This window comes from Colobus angolensis, unplaced genomic scaffold (genome assembly GCF_000951035.1).
Source record: "Colobus angolensis palliatus isolate OR3802 unplaced genomic scaffold, Cang.pa_1.0 Scaffold11, whole genome shotgun sequence".
NCBI classification, from domain to species: domain Eukaryota; kingdom Metazoa; phylum Chordata; class Mammalia; order Primates; family Cercopithecidae; genus Colobus; species Colobus angolensis.
Genome location: NW_012112030.1, coordinates 3,232,971 through 3,256,812, shown reverse-complemented (window position 1 = coordinate 3,256,812; position 23,842 = coordinate 3,232,971). Strand labels below are relative to the sequence as shown.

Sequence of the window (23,842 nt, the reverse complement as noted above, 5' to 3'; positions counted from 1 at the left end):
GGGGTTTCACCGTGTTAGCCAGGATGGTCTCGATCTCCTGACCTCGTGATCTGCCCGCCTCAGCCTCCCAAAGTGCTGGGATTACAGGCGTGAGCCACAATGCCAGGCCTTTGTTTTAAAACTGAAAACAAGTTGCTGAGTTTTTCTGATTATGGAGGATCTGATTTCCTTTCCTCATTCCCTCTCTGTGGATATAGAAATCCACACTTACATACTAAGCCATTAGTGTCTATTATGCTGGCCCGGCATGGTGGCTCATGTCTGTAATCTCAGCACTTCGGGAAGCCAAGTTGGGAGAATCACTTGAGCCCAGAAGTTCCCAGCCTGGCCAACATGGCAAAACCCATCTCTACTAAAGATACAAAAACAAGCCAGGTTGGCTGGATGTGGTAGCTCATGCCTGTAATCCTAGCACTTTAGTAAGCCTAGACGGGCACATCGTCTGAGGTCAGGAGTTCACTGCCAGCCTGGTCAACATGGCAAAACCCTGTCCTACAAAAAACTACAAAAATTAGCCAGGCATGGTGGCGGGTACCTGTAATCCCAGTTACTCAGGAGGCTGCGGCTGGAAAATTGCTTGAACCTGGGAGGTGGAGTTTGCAGTGAGCTGAGATCCTGCCATTTCTCTTAAGGCTGGGCTACAGAGGAAGACTCCATCTCAAAAAACAAAACAAGCCATACATGGTGGCACATGCCTGTAGTCCCAGCTACTTGGGAGGTTGAGGTGGGAGAATTTTACCTGAGTCCAGAAGATTGCATCTACAATGAGCCAAGATCGTACCACTGCACTCCAGCCTGGGTGACAGGGTCCCAGTCTCAAAAAAAAAAAAAAAAGTATTATGCTATAAATTTGTCTTCCCAAGGATTATAATTGTTTTCTATTGGAGGAGGGGAACAGGATATCACTATATTGCCCGGGCTATACTCCTAGGCTCAAGCAATTGTCCGGCTTCAGCCTCCTGAGTAGCTAGGACTACAGGTTCAAGTCACCAAGCCCTTCACATTACAATTGTTTTCTTTTAATTAATTAATTAATTAATTATTTGAGATGGAGTCTCTCTCGGTCGCCTGGGCTGGAGTGCAATGGCGTGATCTCGGCTCACTGCAACTTCAGTCTTCCGGGATCAAGTGATTCTCCCGCCTCAGCCTCCCCAGTAGCTGGGATTACAGGCACCTACTGTCATGCCTGGCTACTTTTTGTAGTTTTGTAGAGATGGGGTTTCACCATGTTGGCCAGGCTGGTCTTGAACTGCTCCTGACTTCAGGTGATCTGCCTGCCTTGACCTCCCAAAGTGCTGGGATTACAGGCGTGAGCCACCGCGCCTGGCCAATTTTTTTTTAATTATTGAAAGGTAGGAACACTGAGAAAAGCAGGGAAAGAGTAGGACCTTCCTGGTAGGAGCAGAAACCCATAAATTTAGACAGGGTAAAGCCTCATAAATCCTACAGTCAGGCCAGGTGTAGTGGCTCGCGCCTATAATCCCAGCACTTTCAGAGGCCAAGGTGGATGATCACTCGTGACCAGGAGTTCTAGAGCAGCCTAGCTAACATAGAAAAACCTCATCACTACTAAAAACACAAAAATTAGCAGAGTGCGGTGGCATGTGCCTGTAGTCCCAGCTACTTGGTAGGCTGAGGCAGGAGAATTGCTTGAACCTGGGAGGCAGAGGTTGCAGGGAGCCAAGATCATGCCATTGCACTCCAGTCTGGGCAACAGTGCAAGACTCCATCTCAAAAAAAAATTAGCTGGGCATGGTGGTGCACACCTATAATCCCAGCTACTTGGGAGGCTGAGGTGAGAGAATCCCTTGAACCCAGGAGTTGGAGGCTGCAGTGAACTATGATAGCACCACTGTACTCCAGCCTGGGAGAAGGAAAAAAAAAGAGTAGACTAAGTTTGGACTGACTCATGTAGCTCGTGCCTATAATCCCAGCTCTTTGGAAGGCCAGGGCAGAACAATAGCTTGAGGTCAGGAGTTCAAGGCCAGCCTGGACAACATAGCAAGACTCCAGTCTCTACAAAAATAAATTTTAAAAAAATTTTATTTCATAAAAGCAATTAGCCAGGTGTGGTGGTACATGTCTGTAATTCTAGCCACTGGAGAGGCTGAGGCGGGAGGATCACTTGAGCCCAGGAGTTTGAGGCCGGGGTCAGCTATGATTGAGTCACTGCACTCCAGCCTGGGTGACAGAGCCAGACCCTGTCTCAAAAAAAAAAAAAGAAAGAAAGAAAGAAAGAAAAAATATTTAAATGCTCATGTAAATGTAAACTGAAAAAAAGTAAAAAATAAAAATAAGTAATGTTAAAAATAAAATGATTTAAAAACTGAATGTATTCCTCACTCTTCCACAGCTCAGGTGACAGAAAACTGAAATCTATTATTTGATTTGATTTGATTTTTTGATGATGGTGCTGGGGAATGTTAACCCAGGGCCAGGTGCAGCAAGCTGAAATTTTATGGCTGGAAGTACCCAAGACCAACAGAGCAATTTGAAATTAGCAGTGAATTGGCTGGACGTGGTGGCTCACGCCTATAATCCCAGCACTTTGGGAGGCCGAGGTGGGTGGATCACGAGGTCAGGAGATCGAGACCATCCTGGCTAACACGGTGAAACCCCGTCTCTACTAAAAATACAAAAAATTAGCCGGCTGCAGTGGCGGGTGCCTGTAGTCCCAGCTACTTGGGAGGCTGAGGCAGGAGAATAGCGTGAACCCAGGAGGCAGAGCTTGCAGTGAGCCGAGATCACCACTGCACTCCAGCCTGGGCAACACAGTGAGACATCATCTCAAAAAAAAAAATTATGAGTGAATCCTACCAAAAACAACTAAAAATGGGGGGAAAAAACCATGGAGAAAGTCATTCCTAAAAGTCTGATCATATTTTCTGCCCAAATTTCTGACTGACCAGTGAATTTTGCAAGCACAGGTAAGTCTTCAGGCCAAAAAGCAGCAGACAAAGACCCTAGATCAGGATAGAGAAATCAGCTCTTGCTCATTGCTGGGATGATCATGTTTTTGCCTACTAGAACAAAAATACAAAATGCCCAGAAGAACACAAGAGAATCCAGAATTTCTACATACTATTTACAACATCAAGTTTTCAATCCAAAATGACTAGCTCACATCACCCCCACAAGTGCCGGGCTGTGAACTACTCCTAAAGACTGGCGGTAGATCCCACGAGGCTGCCTCCTTGGTGCCATCTTGCTGGATGCCCCACACCTGTCCCATACTATAGCTCTGCTAGATGTTCTGATTCTAACAAACTCTGAATTTTCCTCAGCTAACACATGACCTTGACCATGAAATCTCCACAAGGATCTCTTGTAAACTGTGAGGGAAGCTGAAGCCAATCCTATGACTCTGACACTCTGTTCAGCTTGTCTTCTGTCAGTCTTCATTCAACCGTGGCCCTGTTCACACACACCTGTGGGCTTGCTACCCAATTTTCTAAAGCTAAATAGGTGACAAAAGAGAGAGAGAGGCCGGGCGCAGTGGCTCACGCCTGTAATCCCAGCACTTTGGGAGGCCGAGGTGGGCGGATCACGAGGTCAGGAGATCGGAGATCGAGCACATCCTGGTCAACATGGTGAAATCCCATCTCTACTAAAAATACAAAAATTAAAAATTAGCTGGGCGTGGTGGCGGCACCTGTAATCCCAGCTACTTCCCAGCTACTCAGGAGGCTGAGGCAGGAGAATCGCTTGAACCCAGGAGGCGGAGGTTGCACTGAGCCAAGATCACACCGTTGCACTCCAGCCTTGGCGACAGAGCAAGACTCTGTCTCAAAAAAGAAAAAAAAAAAAAAGATAAAAGAGTCTGATATACTTTTAGTTAAACTCCACAGCAACAGATTTCTTTTTTTCAATGTCCTCAGCAAATTTGTATATCTTCATTACAATACCTAAACACATTCTTCCAAGAACATTTCCATGTCTGCCTGCAGGCCTCGTTTATAACCACTATGAATCACTTGTAAAAGCAGTGTCACTTATTCTGCTAAGGTTTTCAATCTATTTTTTTTTCCATAGGGCCTCCAGTTTATTCCATCTAGTGGACCTCCTACTTCATCAAGTACATCTGAGTATATCTGACCCATCATTGTCAATTGATTTCTATCTTGAACCACATGTAATTGAAGAATATGTCTGGGTATCCATTCCCTTGTCCCTGAACATGTGATGGTTAAGGAAAATTCCCTAACATTGTAAAACAGCTGGGAGATTGGTGAGCCCAGTGCCATGATAGACCACTAGAGGGGGGTGTGACTCTCTAAGTGAGCTTAACATTGACTTACGGCTTTCCCCAAAGACAGTCTAATCTGTGTTTCAAAAGCAAGAGTTCCAGTGTTCTAGCTTGCCTAAAGGTAATAGTACAAGTACTTGAGTTATTTTCATATTTCAGAAATGTTCGTGGAAATGTTGCTTTTACTAGCAATTATTTATTTCCATAGAGAATACTCTTATGCTTTTCAAATAGATATATATATTATTTTTGTCTGATATGTTCTAAAAATAGAGAAAAAGCAAAAAATGCCTAATTTTATTTCCTAGAGATAACGATTACTTTCACTTCTATATCTGTATCCATCTTTCCACACTTAATTTATCTCCATATATGACATGAATGGGATCACCTTAACCTATAAATGAATCTGCCTTTCTACCTTAATAATGGAATTTCCCCATACATTTCAATCTGCCTCATCCTTTTTGTTTTTGTTTTGTTTTGTTTTTTTGAGACAGAGTCTCACTCTGTCGCCCAGGCTGGAGTGCAGTGGTGCAATCTCAGCTCACTGCAACCTCTGTCTCCCAGGTTCAAGCAATTTTCCTGCCTCAGCCTGCCAAGTAGCTGAGATACAGGCACTCGCCAGCATGCCAGGCTTCTTTTTGTATTTTTAGTAGAGACAGGGTTTTGCCATGTTGGTCAGGCTGGTCTCAAACTCCCGACTTTGTGTTCCACCAGTCTCTGACTCCCAAAGTGCTGGGATGACAGGCGTGAGCCACTGTACTCCGCCATCTTTTTTGTTTTTTAGGCTACATAAGTACTCCAGTGTATTCAGAACACATTTAAGGAAAGTCCTATTGATAGACATTTAGATTAAAAAAATTTTTTTTGGCCAGGAACAGTGGCTCACACCTATAATTCCAGCACTTTGGGAGGCTGAAATGGGCAAATCATGAGGTCAAGAGATCGAGACCATCCTGGCCAACATAGTGAAAACCCGTCTCTACTAAAAATACAAAAATTAGCTGGGCTTGGTGGTGCGCAACTGTAGTCCCAGCTACTCGCAAAGCTGAGGCACAAGAATTGCTTGAACCTGGGAGGTGCAGGTTACAGTGAGCCGAGATTGCGCCACTGCACTCCAGCCTGGCGACAGATTGAAACTTCACCTCAAAAAATAAATAAAAATAAAACATTTTTTAGCTATTACTGACAGTGCTGTAATATCTTTATGTGATTGTTTGATTAATGCTTTGGCATAATCAACTTAATGCCTTGGCATACATTCCTAGGGGTGTATCAAAGGATGATCACATTTAACATTTCCATGCAGGTAACTGACATTAATTGCACATATTCTGTGAGCCGGACAAAATCCATATTAGATGACAGAAATCACTTCAAGTATTATTTCTATTTACACAAAAGGGAAGACCTGAAAGGCTGCAAAATAATTTGCCCAAGGTCATAATGGTGGAGCTGGGATTTTAACTGTGTATTTTCTTTTTGGTTTTTTTTTTTTTTGAAACAGTTTCACACCTGTCTCCCCAGCTGGAATGCAGTGGCATGATCTCAGCTGATTGCAGCCTCTGCCTCCTGGGTTCAATCAAGTGACTCTCCTGACTCAGCCTCCCGAATAGCTGAGACTACAGGCATGCACCACCATGCCCGGCTAATTTTTGTATTTTTCTGTGGAGAAGGGATTTTGCCATGTTGGCCAGGCTGGTCTTGAACTTCTGGCCTCAAGTGATCCACCCACCTCGGCCTGCCAAAATGCTGGGACTACAGGTGTGAGCAACCTCGCACAGCCTATTTTTGTTTGTTTTTTGAGACAGGGTCTTCCTCTGTCGCTCAGGCTGGAGTGCAGTGGCACAATCACAGCTCACTGCAACCTCAACCATCAGGCTCAATTGATTCTCCCTCCTCAGCTTCCCAAGCAGCTGGGACAGGCAAGTGCCACTGTGTCCAGCTAATTTGTTTTATTTTTTGTAGAGATGGGAATTCGCTATGTTGCCCAGCCTTGTCTAGAACTCCTGGGCTCAAGTGATCTTCCCACCTCAGCCTCTCAAATTGCTGGGACTACAGGTGTGAGCCATGGCACCCAGCTTTCATGTAACCCAGAATGAAGCAGGACTCTATCAACTTTCACCCAAACTGAGAATTGTTACTTCTATTTCCTAAATAATGTATTATTTATCTATTCATCTGAAATGTAAATTTGGGGCATATTTTTATCCTCCCAGAAAATGTTTGTATCTATGTGGCTTATATTTTTTAATTCAAATAGAATAAATCATTCATATGGTTTTGTGCCTTTTCCTTTTTTTTTTTTTTTTTTTTGAGACAGAGCCTTGCTCTGTCGCCTAGGCTGGAGTGTAATGGTATTTCTGCTCACTGCAATGTCTACCTCCCGGGTTGAAGCGTTTCTCCTGCCTCAGCCTCCCAAGTAGCTGGGATTACAGGTGTCCACTACCACGCCCAGCTAATTTTTGTATTTTTAATAGAAACAGGGTTTCTCCATGTTGGCCAGGCTGGTCTTGAACTCCTGACCTCATGATCTGCCCACCTCAGCCTCCCAAAGTGCTGGGATTTGTTCCCGGCCTGTTTTTCTAACTAATAAGATAGTGATCTAAACTAGAATTCTTAATCAAATATGCAGTTTCTATATATATTTGGTAGTATTCCTGGACTCTCTACCTTGTAAAATTGATCTAGTGTAGTTGTGCTAGAGCAGATATACACTGGTTGCTATGTGGCAGAAACTGCTAGTTTTCCATTCACATACAATTCTCTTAACTTCTTCTGAAGGCCATGTCTTTTACTTAGGAGGTAAATTTTTTATTTTATGTTACTACTATTTTTTTAGAGACAGGATCTCCCTCGTCACTCAGGCTGGCTGGAGTGCAGTGGTGCAATCATAGCTCATTGTAGCCTCAAATTCCTGTGCTCAGGCAATCCTCTAGCCTCAGCCTCCTGACTGGCTAGGACCAAAGGCACGCACCATCACACCTGGCTAATTTTTTAAATTTTTCTGTAGACAGGGGGTTTTACTATGTTGACCAGGCTGGTGTCAAACTCCTGGCCTCAAGTGATCCTTCGGCCTCGGCCCCCCAAAATACTGGGATTACAGATGTATGCCACTATACCAGTTGTGGGAGACAAATTGTAATGATTTCATTTGCTTGTCAAATTGTTAGTTTAACCATGGGCTTCTGTCAATTTTGGATAATGTGTGAGAAGTCACAGAAAGACTTCTGAGATTTTTCTGGCTTTCCAATTGTCTGCACATAAAGTCAATATCTGTAACTACCCTTAATTATAGCAACACCAGCGATCAGATTTGATCTCCAAATATTCTTCCTTGCTAAAAGTAACCAATGCTTCTTGCAGAAATGGCCAATTCTAGAAAAATGTGTAAAATGGGCTGACAACCAATTGCACAAAAACAATAACAAGAACAAAATTAGCAGGGTGTGGTGGAGGGCACCTGCAATCCCAGCTACTTGGAAGGCTAAGGCAGGAGAATCACTTGAACCCAGGAGACAGAGGAAGCAGTGAGCCGAGATTATACCACTGCACTCCAGCCTTCAAGACAGGAGCAAGACTCCATCTAAAAAGAAAAAAAAAAAAAAAAAAAGCCTGGGTATAGTGGCTCACACCTAGGGGATCAGAAGGTCAGGAGTTCAAGACCAGCCTGGCCAAGATGGTGAAACCCCGTCTCTACTAAAAAAAATACAAAAATTAGCCAGGCGTGGTGGTGCATGCCTGTAATCCCAGCTACTCGGGAGGCTGAGGCAGAAGAATCACTTGAACCTGGAAGGCGGAGGTTGCAGTTAGCAGAGATCACGCCACTGCACTCCAGCCTGGGCAATAGAGCCAGACTCTGTCTCAAAACAAACAAACAAAAAAACTCCATGATCTCTAACATAGCTGTTGAAGAAGGAAAGAAAAAAAAAAAACTCCAAAAATCATTTTGATTAGGGTGGTATACTTCAGTCAGGAACAGTGGCTTAGGCCTGTAATCTCAAAACTTTGGGAGGCCAAGGCAGGTGGATTGCTTGAAACCAGCTGGGATTACAGGTGCCTGCCACCATGCCCAGCTAATGTTTTTGTGTTTTTAGTAGAGAAGGGGTTTCACCATATAGGCCAGACTGGTCTCAGACTCCTGACTTCAAGTGATCCACCCGCCTTGACCTCCCAAAGTTCTAGGATTACAGACATGAGCCACCACATCCAGCTATGAAATCATTCTTTGATCATCTCCTTACTTCTGTCATATGCAACACAGTGTCCTAATGAATCCTAATCTAGGCCCTTATAAATAGGCATAATCATTAAAACAGACTAATCTCTGGTCTTGCTCCCTTCCGATACCTTCCCATAGTACAGGGAGAGCAATCTAAAATGCAAATCTAAGTATGTTACTCCTTAAAGTTTTTAAAGGCCCATATTTGCCTATCCTATTTTAGTTTTCTCTAGTATACCATCTTATACTACCATCCTCTCTCCCTTTTTCTTTTTGATATCCCATCTCTACTAATAATACAAAAATTACCTGGGTGTGGTGGCACACACCTGTAATCCCAGTTACTCAGAAGGCTAAGGTAGGAGAATTGCTTGAACCCGGGAGGCGGAGGTTGCAGTGAGCCACTACACTCCAGCCTGGGAGACAGAGAAATAGTTCATCTCAAAAAAAAAAAAAAAAAAAAAAATGCTGAGCACGGTGGCTCATGCCTGTAATCCCAGCACTTTGGGAGGCTAAAGCAGGCAGATCACGAGATCAGGAGTTAGAGACCAGCCTGACCAACACGGTGAAACCCTGCCTCTACTGAAAATACAAAAATTAGCCGGGCATGGTGGCGTGTGCCTGTGGTCTCCAGCTACTCGGGAGACCGAGGCAGAATTGCTTGAACCTGGGAAGCAGAGTTTGCAGTGAGCCGAGATTGCACCACTGCACTCCCGCCTGGGTGACACAGCGAGACTCCATCTCAAAAGATAAAATAAAGAAAAATAAAGATTAGCTTCAAGGCTAATAGAGTATCTTCCTATTGTAGGCTGAGCTCTCAGGGGCTAGAAGAGAGCTGAGTGCAAAGTGCAGCATATTAGAGAGCACACTCATTAAAAGAACAAAAACAAAAGAACAACAACAAAAAAAAAACAGGAGTCTTCATGTGCCGCACAGGCTCACTGCAGCCTCGAAATCCTGGGCTCAAGGGATCACCCTGCCTCAGTCTCCAAAGTAGCTAGAACTACAGATGTGCATGAACATAACTGGCTTTTTTTTTTTTTTTGTATTTTTTGTAGAGCTGGGGTCTCACTATGCTGCCCAGGCTGGTCTCAAACTCCTGGGCTCAAGCAATCCACCCGTCTGTTTCCCAAAGTGTTGGGATTACAGGTGTAAGCTGCCACACCCGCCTATAGCGTGCACTCTTGATTTTCTGAGAAGCGATCAACAAAGTTTAACCTGCTACTGCCTAAGCTGTCAAAGCGTCTGTCAAACTCTTGAGTTTATGTGTATTTTTGAAGTTCAGTAGTTGAGGTCAAAACGCCCACCTTTGGGGTTGGGTCTGATTGAATTTGATGTTGACATTCTTGAGGGAAACTTGAGTTCACTCCAAGTTCTCAAATACAGTGTCTGGTAAGACATCAGACTAGAAGGAAGAGGGGAGTTCACTCTGCATCAAACTATGTAAGTTTCTGGGGTTACTTCAAAGCTATGTAACATAGTGCAACAGAGAGCAACATCTGGGGCTTTGGAGTCAAGCAATTAAGGGCTTGAATCCAGATTTTACCACATACAACCAGTACCACCTTTGGCATGTTGCTTAAGCTCTTGGCTTTTTTCTTCTATAAAAATTATTACTGAAGCCAGATGCAGTGGCTCATGCTTGTAATCTCAGCACTTTGAGAGGCCCAGATGACAGGATCACTTGAGCCCAGGAATTCAAGACCAGCCTGGGCAACATAGCAAGAGCCCTGTCTCTACAAAAAAAGATTTTAAAAATCAGCTGGGTGTGGTGGTGTGCACCTACAGCCCCAGCTACTGAGGTGGTTGAGGCAGGAGGATCATTTGAGCTTAGGAGATTCAGGCTGCAGTGAGTCATGAATGCACCACTGCACTCCAGTCTGGGTAACAGGGTTTTTAATTCTTTTAATTTAAACTCAATTTTTAAGTTAAATTTCAGTTTAAATGTTAAAATTTAAATTTTAGTTTAAAAGTTAAAATTCAAATTTTAAATTTAAAACAAAATTTAAGTATATAATATGGCTGTGTGCAGTGGCTCACGCCTGTAATTCCAGCACTTTGGGAGGCAGAGACGGGTGGATCACCTGTGGTCAGGAGTTCCAGACCAGCCTGGCCAACATGGTAAAACACCATCTCTACTAAAATTATAAAAATTAGCTGGGAGTGGTGGCGGACGCCTGTAATTCCAGCTATTCAGGAGGCTGAGGGAGGAGAATCACTTGAACCCGGAAGGTGGAGGTTGCAGTGAGCCGAGATCGCGCCATTGCACTCCAGCCTAGGCAACAAGACCAAACTCAGTCTCTTAATAAAAACTTCCAGCGTCGTCTGAAGGTAGTGAGTTACCTCAATTGTTTGTTCACAGTGAATTACAGATCGAAATCCTTGTTCTACCTCTTTCTCACTTCTCCCTACTGCACTTGACTGGTCTTAAAAATAAAGAGCTTTAGATTGTTAACCCACAAATGGTCATTAACCTCAGAGTATAGCTTAAAGTTCAAGTGAAATACGGTTTATAAACATATTCCTATGTAATTGAGTGCTGTGGAAATTTTTTTTTTTTTTGAGTCTTTCTCTGTTGCCCAGGCTGGATGGAGTGCAGTGGCACAATCTCAGCTCACTGCAACCTCCACTTACCAGGTTCAAGTGATTCTCCTTGCCTCAGACTTCTGAGTGGTTAAGATTACAGGCATGTGCCACCATGCCCAGCTCATTTTTGTATTTTAGTGGAGACAAGGTTTCACCACGTTGGTCAGGCTGATCTCCAACTCCTGAGCTTGTGATCCACCAGCATCAGCCTCCCAAAGTGCTGGGATTACAGATGTGAGCCACCGCGCCCGGCCCAGTGCTATGTAAATCTAAAGTACTCTTAAAGGTATTTACCTCCAAATTGGAACTCATTTTACTTTTCACTGTTTTTTCTTCTTTCCGAAGACCGGGTCATGCTCAGTATCACAGACTGGCGTGCAATGGCGCTATCTCAGCTCACTGCAACCTCCGCCTCCCAGGTTCAAGCAATTCTCCTGCCTCAGCCTCCTGAGTAGCTGGGATTATAGGCACCTGCCACCATGCCCGGGTACTTTCTGTATTTTTAGTAGAAACAGGCTTTCGCCACGTTGGCCAGGCTAGTCTTGAACTCCTGACCTCAGGCGATCCACCCACCTCGGCCTCCCAAAGTGTTAAGATTACAAGCCTGAGACACCATGACCCGCCTGCAAATAAATTTCAGAGCTGCTCAATGAACCAAGGAGAGCTACTTTTGTGGCCAGGAATACCTGCCCCTTTGTCTCTCTGATAAAAGCACATTCACTTCACACCCGTGTTCCAGGTACATCTGATCTGCAGACCCCTGGCCCTAAATGAATCTCAAATTCTCACCCTTGGTTCTTGTCCTTCGCTCTTGTGACTACACCAGCGTATCAGACGACATACCTACCCTTTCTACGCCACATGCCCCTTATCCTAAATGGATTAATGTATCCCTGTGTATTGCCTGTGTTTTGTTGCGTGTATTTAACTGATTTAATACGATTCTAGCATTCTAATTTGATCGGTGAGATTTTCTGTTTCCTAATAGGTTGTTTGGCAATATCATCTGAGGTAGTGCTACCACTGCATTGAAGTAATTTCCCAGGTGCTTAACCTTTTAAAATTCTCAAGGACACTTTATTCGAGGACCTCTCGGCAACTATCCAGAAGCCAGGAATAGCTTAAGGAGAGACTCACCACCAGCAGCTTCTTTTCAATCAAGTTTCACTTCAACCTCACACCCAGGAACCCATTCAAATTCCTACATTTCGGTATCCTTAGTCGAACTAACTTCCTGTGTCAGAAGCTTTTGTCTGTCCCAGTGATTTCTTTCTTTAACAAATTCCCTTCATCTCTCCCTTCAGTCAAAGTCCATGGGGGCCCCAGGAGGCATGCAATATTTACCAAGGGCTCTCCCCCACTTTCCTGTCTCTGTCTGGCAGTTGTTTGCCTTTACTTTTAGGTTTGTAGTCACAACTTGTTTTTTCTTCCTTAGACACACCAGGTTTTCTGAATGGTAGGATTATTTGGAGTAAAACTAACCTTGTCCTTCACCCCGAGAACCGAGCTTGAAATTCACTAATCAAGGCCTGTATACCTCCCACTTCTGAGTTTCAGATTTATATAATGAAATTCAGAAAACCCAGGCAAACTCAATCCATGCTTCTCTCCTTCAGGTACAAACTGAAATGGAAATGGAATCTGAAAAATCAAGAAAATGAATTTTAAAAACTAACATATGGTAAAGCTACTAAAATATAGTATTAGAAGTAATACACACCTCCTTTTGGGACAAGAAAAAGCAAAATTTTCTAAGGGAAAGGAAGAAAGGTGAAACGGAGAGCCCGGCACATGAACTTACACTATCCTTTTTGCCTAATCTATTTGTTTATTTTTATTTTGAGACAGTGACGCTCTGTCGCCCAGACTGGAGTGGGGTGGCATGATCTTGGGTCACTGCACCCTCCATCTCCCAGGTTCAAGAGATTATCCTGCCTCCGCTTTCCAAGTAGCTGAAATTACAGGCGCGAGGTAAAACCTCCGGCTAATTTTTGTATTTTTAGTAGAGACAGGGTTTCACCATATTGGCCATGCTAATCTCGAACTCCTGACCCCAGGTGATTCACCTGCCTTCGTTTCCCAAAGTGCTGGGATTACAGGTGTGAGTGAACCACAGCACCTGGCCCACTAATCTTACTGCTTTTGACTGTAGTTATTACTGTTACTTTAAAGATTATTCCAAATAGATCTCTAAATTCTTACATGCCAAGAGGTTGAAGATTACTACTGGGTGATAAAAGAAAAAAAAAAACTTTCAGAAAGCATAATACAGGGCTGGGCTGGTGGCTCATGCCTGTAATCTCAGCACTTTGGGAAGCCAAGGCTGGTAGACTGATTGAGTTCAGGAGTTTGAGACCAGCCTGGCCAACATGGGGAAACCCTGTCTCTCCTAAAAACACAAAAGTTAGCTGGGCATGGTGGTGTGCACTTACAGCCTGGGCTATTTGAGAGACTCAGGTAGGAGGATTGCTTGGGTCTGGGAAGACGAGGCTGCAGTGAGGTGAAATGGTGCCAGAGCTCCAGTCTGAGCAGCAGAGTGAGCCCATCTTAAAAAAATAAAAAATAAGGCCGGCACGGTGCCTCACGCCTGTAATCACGCCTAAGGAGGGTGGATCACCTGAGGTCAGGAGTTTGACACCAGCCTGGTCAATATGGTGAAACCCCATCTCTAATTACTAAATATAAAAAGTTAGCCAGGCATGGTGGCACATGCCTGTAATCCCAGCCACTCGAAATCGTTTGAACCTGGGAGGTGCAGGTTGCAGTGAGTAGAGACTGCATCATTGTGCTCCAGCCTGGGCAGCAAAAGCAAAGTTCCATCTCAAAAAAAAAAAACTGATGCCCAGGCACGGTGGTACACGCCTGTAATCCCACCACTTTGGGACGGGCCAAGGCAGGCAGATCACCTGAGATCAGGAATTCAAGACCAGGTAGGCCAACATGGTGAAACCCCGTCTCTACTAAAAATACCAAAAATTAGCCGGGTGCAGTGCTGGGTGCCTTGTAATCGCAGCTACTCAGAAGTAGCTGAGGCTGAGGCAGGAGAATTGCTTGAACCCAGGAGGCAGAGGTTGCAGTAAGCCGAGATTGCACCATTGTACTCCAGCCTGGTCAAAAAGAGCAAAAACTGTCTCAAAAAATAAATAAAAAATAAAAAAAAACAAAAAGTAGCTGGGCTTGATGGTGGGCGCCTGTAGTCCCAGTTACATGGGAGGCTGAAGCAGGAGAATTGCTTGAACCTGGGAGGCAGAGGTTGCACCGAGCCAAGATCGCACCACTGCACTCCAGCCTGAGTGACAGAGCTAGACTCTATCTCGAAAAAAAAAAAGTTACTTACACACCATCTTTAAAAATACATCCTGGCTGGACATTGTGTCTCATGCCTGTAATCCCAGCACTTTGGGAGGCTGAGGTGATTGGATCTCTTGAGCCCAGGAGTTTGAGACCAGTCTGGCCAACATGGTGAAACCCTGTCTCTACTAAAAATGCTAAAATTAGCCAGGTGTGGCGGTGCATGCATAGAGTCCCAGGTATTTGGGAGGCTGAGGTGGGCCCTGGAAGTCGAGGCAGCAGTGAGGTAGCAGTGAGCCGAGAACATGCCACTGCACACTTCAGCACGGGCAACAGAGTAAGACCCTGCTTGAAAATAAAAAAACAAAACCAACAAAAAGTCCTGGTTTAAATCTGTTATAGGAGTTCTTTCTTTTCTCATACATTTAAAAGATGAGGTGTTTAAAGTTAAAAAGCCAAGTATAGGCAACGGGATCTTTACAAGTCATACTCAAATTTTCTCAACTCGTAAGAGTGTGAAGTAGTGACTTGGAGAATGGAATTTGCATACTATTTTAGTTACTCAAGCAGTACTTCCTATTATCTCCTCAGTCCATAACAAATAGGGCTTGGCACGAAACTGAAGTATCTGACACTTGAAATGAATTGTCCTTTATGTTGTAGCAGAAACTATCTTTGAGCGAAATGCCCTGGCTGGTACCTATAATCCCAGCTACGTGGGAGGCTGAGGCAGAAGGGTTGCTTGAGCCCTGAAGGTTGAGGCTGCAGTGAGCTATGATCACACCACTGCACTCAAAAGCCTGGGGACAAAGCAAGAGCCATTAAAAAAAAAAAAAAAAGACCGGGTGCAGTGGTTCACACATGTAATCCCAGCACTTTGGGAGGCCAAGGCAGGTGGATCACCTGAGGTCAGGAGTTCCAGACCAGCCTAGCCAACATGGCAAATTCCCATTATCTACTGCCAGCTACTAGAGAGGCTGAGGCAGGAAAAAGAATCACTTGAACCTGGGAGGTGTAGGTTGCAGTGAGTCCAGATGCACTCCATGCTGTGCCCGTTTCAAAAAAAAAAAAAAAGTGCTCGGTACAGTGGCTCATGCCTGTAATCCCAGCACTTTGGGAGGCCAAGGCGGGTGGATCACGAGGTCAGGCGTTCAAGACCAGCCTGGCCAACATAGTGAAACCCCGTCTCTACTAAATATATAAAAATTAGCTGGGCGTGGTGGCTCGCACCTGTAGTCCCAGCTATACTTGGAAGGCTGAGGCAGCAGAATCACTTGAACCTGGCAGGCAGAGGTTGCCCTGAGCCAAGATTGCTCCACTGCACTCCAGCCTGAGCAACAGAGTGAGACTCCGTCTCAAAAAATAAAACAGAAAAAACCAAACACAGGGAACTATACCTTACTTCTTTTCTCTTGGCCAATATCTAGATAATTAGATTGGACAGTCTTAGAGACTAACATTGGACAACTGGGGAAATAATGAGCGAAAAGACTGGAAAAAACCACTCTCGTCACCTACGTCATGTTGCTTCAGAGTGAAGGGAAGTGCTATCAGATCAGATACATTTAGGGCAGGCACAAGATGGGAAAAGGATTATTAGTATAATTCACTGATGCCCGTGTAGCTGCTCTTAAGGTGAGAACATAAAACTATTTCAACTAGCCTTAGAATTTACTTACATATTGACCTCTGATGAAACTTTAAATGTTGGCATCAATTATAGATCCATATGCTGAAATAACCCATTATATTTGTAGACTAGGTGCAATGCACCTAAGTGCTCTTTTTTCTAAAACTGGCATATTTGTTTATTATTTATTTATTTATTTATTTTTGAGATGGAGTTTTGCTCTTGTCGCCCAAGCTGGGAGTGCAATGGTGTGATATTGGCTCACTGCAACCTCCACCTACCAGGTTCAAGTGATTCTCCTGCCTCAGCCTCCCAAGTAGCTGGGACTACAGGCATGGGCCACCATGCTCAGCTATTTCTATCTATTTCTAAGACAACAGTCTCCTCAGCTAATTTCCTTCTTCACCCCAACCAAAAATTTAACAAAGATTTATGTTTAAGCTGTATATTTACTTATCGAAACACTATGTGAAATCAGGGTAAAATCAACTCAAGGAAAAATAGTTGTTTGATTCATTTGCACTTCAACCAACTAAAGTAGTACTAAATGTCACTATAATGCAGCAAATACAAGACCTCTTTCTACAAAGATTAGCATAACCAACAAATTAGGGAATATAGTAAAACTGAGCCAAAAACGGTGAGGAAATCAATTAAGTATGTTACAGCTTAACCGTTTACCTCAATAGTTTTTAAAAAATAAAGCCTCCCAATCCCAAACAATAGGAATATCTTCATCACACCAATTTGTACTTGTATTTCTTATTCTTGAGGTTAGATTCTAAAGATATCCAAACTAGTATTAGATCTACTTATCTATAGCCAGAGACAGCTTTTATCATGTTGTCCTTAGCAGCCACAGTTATTAAAATGTCTTTTCTCCAGGAAGATCCAATAGGAAAAAAAGAAAGCTCTCTGATTAGGCTCCAGCCATACTGCCCCCTCCATCAATTTGACTGGATAGGCGTAATGGAAACCGGAACACATGGTAGAAAAATCCTATCAGGGAGGGGAGGAGGGGACAGAAAGGTTCAGCCGATGCCCAGACTGAAATTGAGTAATATCAATTTCACTCATCTTCACACATCTTCAGGTTGCATGTTCGTGGAGTAGTTTAGGAATAAATCCACGGTTTGTGGAGTACTCAAATACCTAGTCGTCTGCTGTATTACAGTAAGGCCTTCCCCAGCAGCTTCCAAAGCAGCCTCCAAGTCACTGGCAGGAGAATTTGGCTGGAACTGCAAGCAGGACTGCAGAGATTCCTCTCCACAGTTATAGAAGGGGCTGTTCCAGGCCTGATTGTTCCAGGACTGGGTGCACCAGGTCTGAGCATTCCAGGAGTGGTTGCTCCAGGACTGGATGTTCTGGGTCTGGTTGCTCCAGGATGAATTGTTCCAGGTCTGGTTGCTCCACGTCGGAAGGTTCCCAGTCGGGTTCACCAGGCATCCCTGGTGGCAGGAAGAGTAGAGGCTGGGGTAGGTAGGTGCTGAGGCCTTCTGAAAGAGAAAGAGGGATTAACAGAAAGGGTACAAGGACAACCAATGTCTGTGACTGGAGTTGTGTGTTTCAGGGATGGACAACATTGAAAGATCACTGAAAAGAAAGAACAGAATAAAGTTTCCTGTTACCTGAGTCACACCATTGCTCTTCTTTGGCCAGTTGTTTTTCTGCCACCTCTTAGATTTCATTCTCTGGTTCTGGAACCAGGTCTTCACCTGCAGGAAAAAATGACAGAAATTGTAAAATATTAGTAATACAGATGTACTTTGAATCAAAGTATATTGCTAACTTTTATTCCTGACCAGGCACCATGTCTCACACCTGTAATCCCAACTTTGGAAGGCCAAGGCGGGCAGATTGCTTGAGCCCAGGAGTTTGGTACAGGATGGCCAACATGAGGAAACACCATCTCTACAAAAATATAAAAAATTAGCTAGGTGTAATGCTGCACGTCTGTGGTCCCAGCTTCTCAGGAGGCTGAGGTGAGAGGATCGCTTGCACCTGGGAAGTTAAGGTTGCAGTGAGCCGAGATTGCATCACTGCACTCCAGCTGGGCGACAACAGAACCAGAGTGTCTCAGAAAAAAAGAGAGAAATGAACATTTTGGATAGAAAATAAAGGCAAGGGCCAAGTGTGGTGGCTCACGCCTGTAATCCTAGCACTTTAGGCGGCCGAGGCAGGTGGATCACTTGAGGTCAGGAGTTGAAAACCAGTCTGGCCAACATGGTGAAGCCCCATTTCTACTAAAAAATACAATAAAATTACCCGGGTGTCGTGGCGGACACCTGTAATCCCAGCTGCTTGGGAGGCTGAGGCAGGAGAATCCCTTGAACCCAGGAGGTGGAGGTTTCCTTCATTTGTACTTAAACCAGCCAAAGTAATGCTAATGTCATTATGAGGCCACTGCACTCCAGTCTGGGCAACAGTATGAGACTCCATCTCAAAAATAAACAGGAGAAAAAAAGGAAATAAAGGCTGGAAGAGGATAAGCCAATTAATGAAAGAAAATGGCCAATAAATAATGAACAACGATTAGACTTATTAGTAAGCAAATGCACACAGATAAAAACAAAACAAGCTGGAGGTTGCTGGCAGAAAGAAAAAAACAGTTTTTTTTTTTTTTTTTTTTTTTTTGAGACGGAGTCTCGGTCTGTTCCCCGGGTTCACACCATTCTCCTGCCTCAGCCTCCCATGTAGCTGGGACTACAGGCGCCCGCCACCTCGCCCGGCTAGTTTTTTGTATTTTTTAGTAGAGACGGGGTTTCACCATCTTAGCCAGGATAGTCTCGATCTCCTGACCTCGTGATCCGCCCGTCTCGGCCTCCCAAAGTGCTGGGATTACAGGCTTGAGCCACCGCGCCGGGCCAAAAGTTTGTATTTTAATGAGAACCAGTGTGAGTTAGGCATTCTCCTCCTAACCTGGAAGGTGGAGTTACATACTTCTTTTTTTATTAAGGAAACGTTGGAAAGATTTTCACAATATTGGTCTGTGCAGGAAAGTGGTCAAATTATGACACATTCACGTAATAGAATATTTAAGTCAAGAAAGAGGTGAAGAAAGTTACAAAAGCATTTCATCTTCATACTTAAATTATTTGCAGGAGGCGATGTGCTGACACATAGAACACACATCTATGTGCATCCACAGAGATCTTAGCCATGCAAATTAGTCTAATTTTTGTTTACCTCATTGCAACAACAAAACAAGCCTACCTGTTTGTAGCTGAGGTTCAGGATGTTGGAAAGTTCTTGCATCTGCTGGAGGCTGAGGTATTTCTGTCTCTGAAATCTATCATTGAGTACACACAGCTGGGCGGAAGAGAACACCGTTCTGGCCTTCTGTTTCCTGACCAGGACTTTCTCTTCCTTTTTTGTGGCGCTATTCTCTGCAGCAGTAGGTTGTTTGCCTTTGGGACTGGTGGAAGAATCGGGGCTGTCCTGAATAAGCAGATCCATGGAGGAAGGAAGAGGAGAGACTGTTGGGAACAAATAAAAGGACACTTTTGTCTAAAACTTTTTTCAAATATGTTAAAAAAAGTGTTTTCAAAGTACTTTGATAATTCCCAGAAGCCCAGATCTAAGTAATAAGAAGCAACTTCTTAGTCAGCCCTGACACTTTGGCAAGCTTTGTACAGTATTAATCCAAGAAGTCTGATCAGTATCTCCATTTTGTATATAATAGACTGCATTGGGAGAGATCTACAACAGTGGCCAATGCATTGCTAAGCAGCGATACCACTTTTTTTTTTTAAGATGGAGTTTCGCTCTTGTTGCCCAGGCTGAAGTGCAATGGCACAATCTCCGCTCACCACAACCTCCACCTCCCGGGTTCAAGCGGTTCTCCTGCTTCAGCCTCAGGAGGGGCTGGGATTACAGGCATGCACCATCACGCCTGGCTAATTTTGTATTTTTAGTAGAGACAGGGTTTCTCAATGTTGGTCAGGCTGGTCTCGAACTCCTGACCTCGTGATCCGCCTGCCACGGCCTCCTAAAGTGCTGAGATTACAGGCGTGAGCCACCGCACCGGGCCGGCGCTACCACTTTTTACTTTAAACTGACGCTCAAAAGCCCCCACACTGGGTGTTAATAGGTCAGAATAGAGATCCACCAATTTTCACCTATTGCATCTCACCCTAAATCACTTTCTGTTTATGATCTTCATCAACACCTACATGATTGCTTAAATGACATGATTCTGGGGATTCTATAAAACCAGCACCTCGGCCAGGTGTGATGGCTCACGCCTGTAATCCCAACACGTTGGGAGGCCAAGGTGGGTGGATCACTTGAGGTCAAGAGTTCAAGACCAGTGTGCCAACATGGTGAAACCCCATGTCTACTAAAAATTACAAAAATTAGCCAGGAGTGGTGGCACATGCCTGTAATCCCAACTACTGGGGAGGCTGAGGCAGGAGAATCGCTTGAATCCGGAAGGCGGTGATTGCAGTGAGCCGAGATCGTGCCACTGCACTCTAGCCTGGGCGACAGAGTGAGATTGTGTCTCAAAAAAATAAAAAACCAGTGACTGACTGCCCAGTTCTTAATGCTACGACCAGCATATGTGAATTTGGATAAGTTTCTGTTTCCATCCAGGCCTTCCGTTTACTAGCTCTGACCTCATCTCCAAAAATTTATTTAAATGAGGTAACCAATTGAAATTCTCTAACATAGGGCCTGGCATATACTGATTTTGTAACTAGAAATGATTACCTAGTTTTCCCAGTGTTTATCTCTCAGTTCTAACCTGCAGTCACAGAACAAATGGACAGGCTCTAAAAGAGCAAAATTCACAATCTCTTGTGTCTTGCAAGGAGCTCTGAAAAGCAGAGGAAGCCTTTCAACTAATGATTAGAATTGGGGAAAATCCTAAATATTAGCTAGCTATATAAACTGTCACTGGATGTGTGCTAAAGAAAACACGCCCACTTGCTCATTCCCAAACCCAGCACTGTTATTTTTAACGTCTGAAATTATAAAGGTGGCCAGGCGCGGAGGCTCATGCCTGTAATTGCAGCACTTTGGGAGGCCGAGGCAGGTGGATCAGTTGGGGTAAGGAGTTTGAGACCAGCCTGGCCAACATAGCGAAACCCCGTCTCTACTAAAAAATATAAAAATTAGCCGGGCGTGGTGGCATGTGCCTGTAATCCCTGCTACTCGAGAGACTGAGACAGGAGAATCACTTGAACCTGGGAGACGGAGGTTGCAGTGAGCCGAGAGCGCGCCACTGCACTCCAGCCTGGGGAACAGTAAGACCTTGTCTCAAAAAAAAAAAAAAAAAGAAAAGAAAAAAATTATAAAGACAAGAACATTAATGCAAAGTTTTGAAAAACTGAATAGCAACGCGGGGTGGGTCAACGCCTGTAATCCCAGCGACTTGGGAAGCTGAGGGTGGAGGATCGCTTGAGCTCAGGAGTTCAAGACCAGCCCGAGCTACAAAGTGAGACCCTGTCTCTACAAAAATAATTTTTAAATTAGCTGGGTATAGTGACACACGCCTCTCATCCTAGTACTTGGGAGGCTGAGGCAAGAGGATCACTTGAGCCCAGGGTTGAGGCTGCAGTGATCCATGGTCATACCATTGCACTCCAGCCTGGGTGACAGAGCGAGTCCCTGATTCTCAAAAGGAGAAAAGCAGGGTGACATTCAAATCTAAGGCTCAAATACAGCAATCGTGTTTACTTATTCCTTTTCCACAGCCTACTCTTTACAACAGTAGTCAAAATGTAAATGCACTTTTTAAGCTATTTTACAGTGTCAGTGTTACCAATGGCATTCTTGGTAAAGCAGGTTCATTCTTAAGTTTTTGAAAACTACTGAAAAATTGATTTTCAAAAAAGTGGTAGTGGCTTAATGAGTATCCCGAGGATCCCCCACCCCTTGCAGCTACCAGTCAGAAGCCTGAGTACTAGTACAGGTTTTGGAAGCAAACTGGACTTCTAGCTACGTTCTGTTTGACTGTTAGTAGATTAAACTTTCTAGAATTATCTTTACCGTCAAGTTGGGTCAACACTTCCCAGGACTTAGAAGTAAACATGGGAGGTGCTCCCAAACTCAGAGCTGCCCAGTAACATCCACAAACCCAGAGAATGGAGAAGAGCCAGCCGTTAGTGACGTCGAAAGAATTACACAAATTATATATTAATTACAGAAATCTCGTCGTGATCTGCCATGCCATTTTTGGCCAAACAAAAACATCATGCTCGTCCCTGAGCTATGATATTAGGTCTTCTGGTTAATTAGCAGTAACATCTGCTATAGCTGTGTATCCAGGGCTGTGTGAAGGTGTACGCATCACCTTCATTTGACTTACATTTTTGTTTCCACCATGCCTAAGCCCATAGCTTCTCAAATTTACTACACGCTGTTCAACTGCCAAATTCTGTGTCCTTCAACTCAGTGCACACTCCTGAGACTTGGGACATGGTCAAAGGGCAGGTGCCACCAAGTTACAATTCAAAGAGGGGTTTCCAGAAGATTAGTTGATAAATAACACTTGCTTATAATAATGGTCTATCATTGCTCAAGAGGGAAATGAACCCTTAACCCTCTCTCCTTCTCTTTTCCCTTAAGTAACTTGGCCTTTCAAGGATAAATTTTTTTCTTACCAGTCTCCATGTGAGGCATCTCAGCAGAAGACATTGGCAAGGATGGATAGTTTTCTTCAGGCCCACAAATCACAGGTGTAGGCGAAGATTCTTTACCGTCGGATGCTTCCAAGCAAGGCAAGCTTTGGGGACGAGCTGGATCCACACTCATGTTAGTATTGAGGAAGAGGAGAAAAAAATTTAAGAGGTGGACTGGAAAAAAGGTTAAGGCAGCTTTAAGACTTTTCTGGAAGATATTAGGAGATATGACCTCCAGAAGCAGAAGTATCAAGAAGCTGGGATAAAGTGAGTCGCCTACACAATAACAGGAGACAACCAGCTCAGTCCAGCAGAATGTTAAAATCCTGGAGTCTCTAGATTTATAATGAAGGCTCTATCACCCTTAGACCCACCCCTCCTGGCGGGCACACCCCCACCGACCCACCCTTGTGAATTCTCAGTTAATCCCGTCTGCCAGTCTCACCAAGGCCATTGTAATGCAAAAGTAGCTGCGGAGTAACCCAGACGGGGTCGGGAACTAGAAAACCGGGTAACAGAACCTGAAGACAAACCCAGTAATAAATACTTCTAGGTTCATCACGTTTCCAACTTTTAAATCAGGAATGGTTCAACAGGAATGGGATAAAACTTTTAAAATAAAGAAAAAGGCCGGGCGCGGTGGCTCACCCCTGTAATGCCAGCACTTTGGGAGGCCATGGCGGGCGGATCACCCGAGGTCAGGAGTTCGAAACCGGCCTGTCCAACATGGCGAAACCCCGTCTCTACTAAAAATACAAAAATTAGCCGGGCGTGGTGGTGGGCGCCCGCAGTCCGAGCTACTCCGGAAGCTGAGGCGGGAGAATCCCTTGAACCTGGGAGGCGGAGGTTGCGATGAGCCGATATCGCGCCACTGCACTCGCGGGACTGTGTCTCAAAAAGCGGGGGTCGGGGTGGGGATGCATGTACATTCAATACCTGAGGTTACTGAAATTCTCATTAGGGCGATTTCTTGATTTGAGATAACTTAATGTCTCAAAATCTGTCTAGTTTGGCCAGAAATTTCAACTAGCTCCATTTTCCTCTTTCATTCACTCTGAGGTCATAATAAAACACAACATAGCATCATAGTATGAAGAAGCCAGGGCATCAGTTAATGTTGAAAATGGTACTTGTGCCGGGCGCGGTGGCTCACGCCTGTAATCCCAGCACTTTGGGACGCCGAGGCGGGCGGATCACGAGGTCAGGAGATGGAGACCATCCTGGCTAACACGGTGAAAACC

The 23,842-nt window shown here is 44.4% G+C and overlaps 1 protein-coding gene across 2 annotated transcripts; it reads right to left on the bottom strand.

The window, feature by feature from the left end:
• Positions 1-16,900: 16,900 nt before the first annotated feature.
• On the bottom strand, positions 16,901-22,946 carry NANOG (Nanog homeobox). 2 transcript variants are annotated; one of them, XM_011952652.1, is made up of 4 exons: positions 22,584-22,946; positions 19,192-19,454; positions 17,607-17,693; positions 16,901-17,474 (listed from the first exon to the last, which is right to left on the bottom strand). In XM_011952652.1, the coding sequence occupies exons 1-4, from the start codon at positions 22,732-22,734 to the stop codon at positions 17,058-17,060; spliced, it is 918 nt and encodes a 305-aa protein (XP_011808042.1). In that variant the 5' UTR covers positions 22,735-22,946; the 3' UTR covers positions 16,901-17,057. The 2 variants fall into 2 exon arrangements, with proteins under 2 accessions (XP_011808042.1, XP_011808051.1); XM_011952661.1 differs by having other exon boundaries at positions 16,981-17,426.
• Positions 22,947-23,842: the final 896 nt, after the last annotated feature.

What these genes read in the sequence shown, in the direction of transcription:
- NANOG (XM_011952652.1), bottom strand. Translation starts at nt 22,734, where the DNA reads ATGAGTGTGGATCCAGCTCGTCCCCAAAGCTTGCCTTGCTTGGAAGCA. An exon ending in GATGCCTCACATGGAGACTG is followed by an intron (nt 19,455 to 22,583) that starts GTAAGAAAAAAA and finishes TGTTCCCAACAG; the next exon opens with TCTCTCCTCTTCCTTCCTCC. An exon ending in TGAACCTCAGCTACAAACAG is followed by an intron (nt 17,694 to 19,191) that starts GTAGGCTTGTTT and finishes TTTTTCCTGCAG; the next exon opens with GTGAAGACCTGGTTCCAGAA.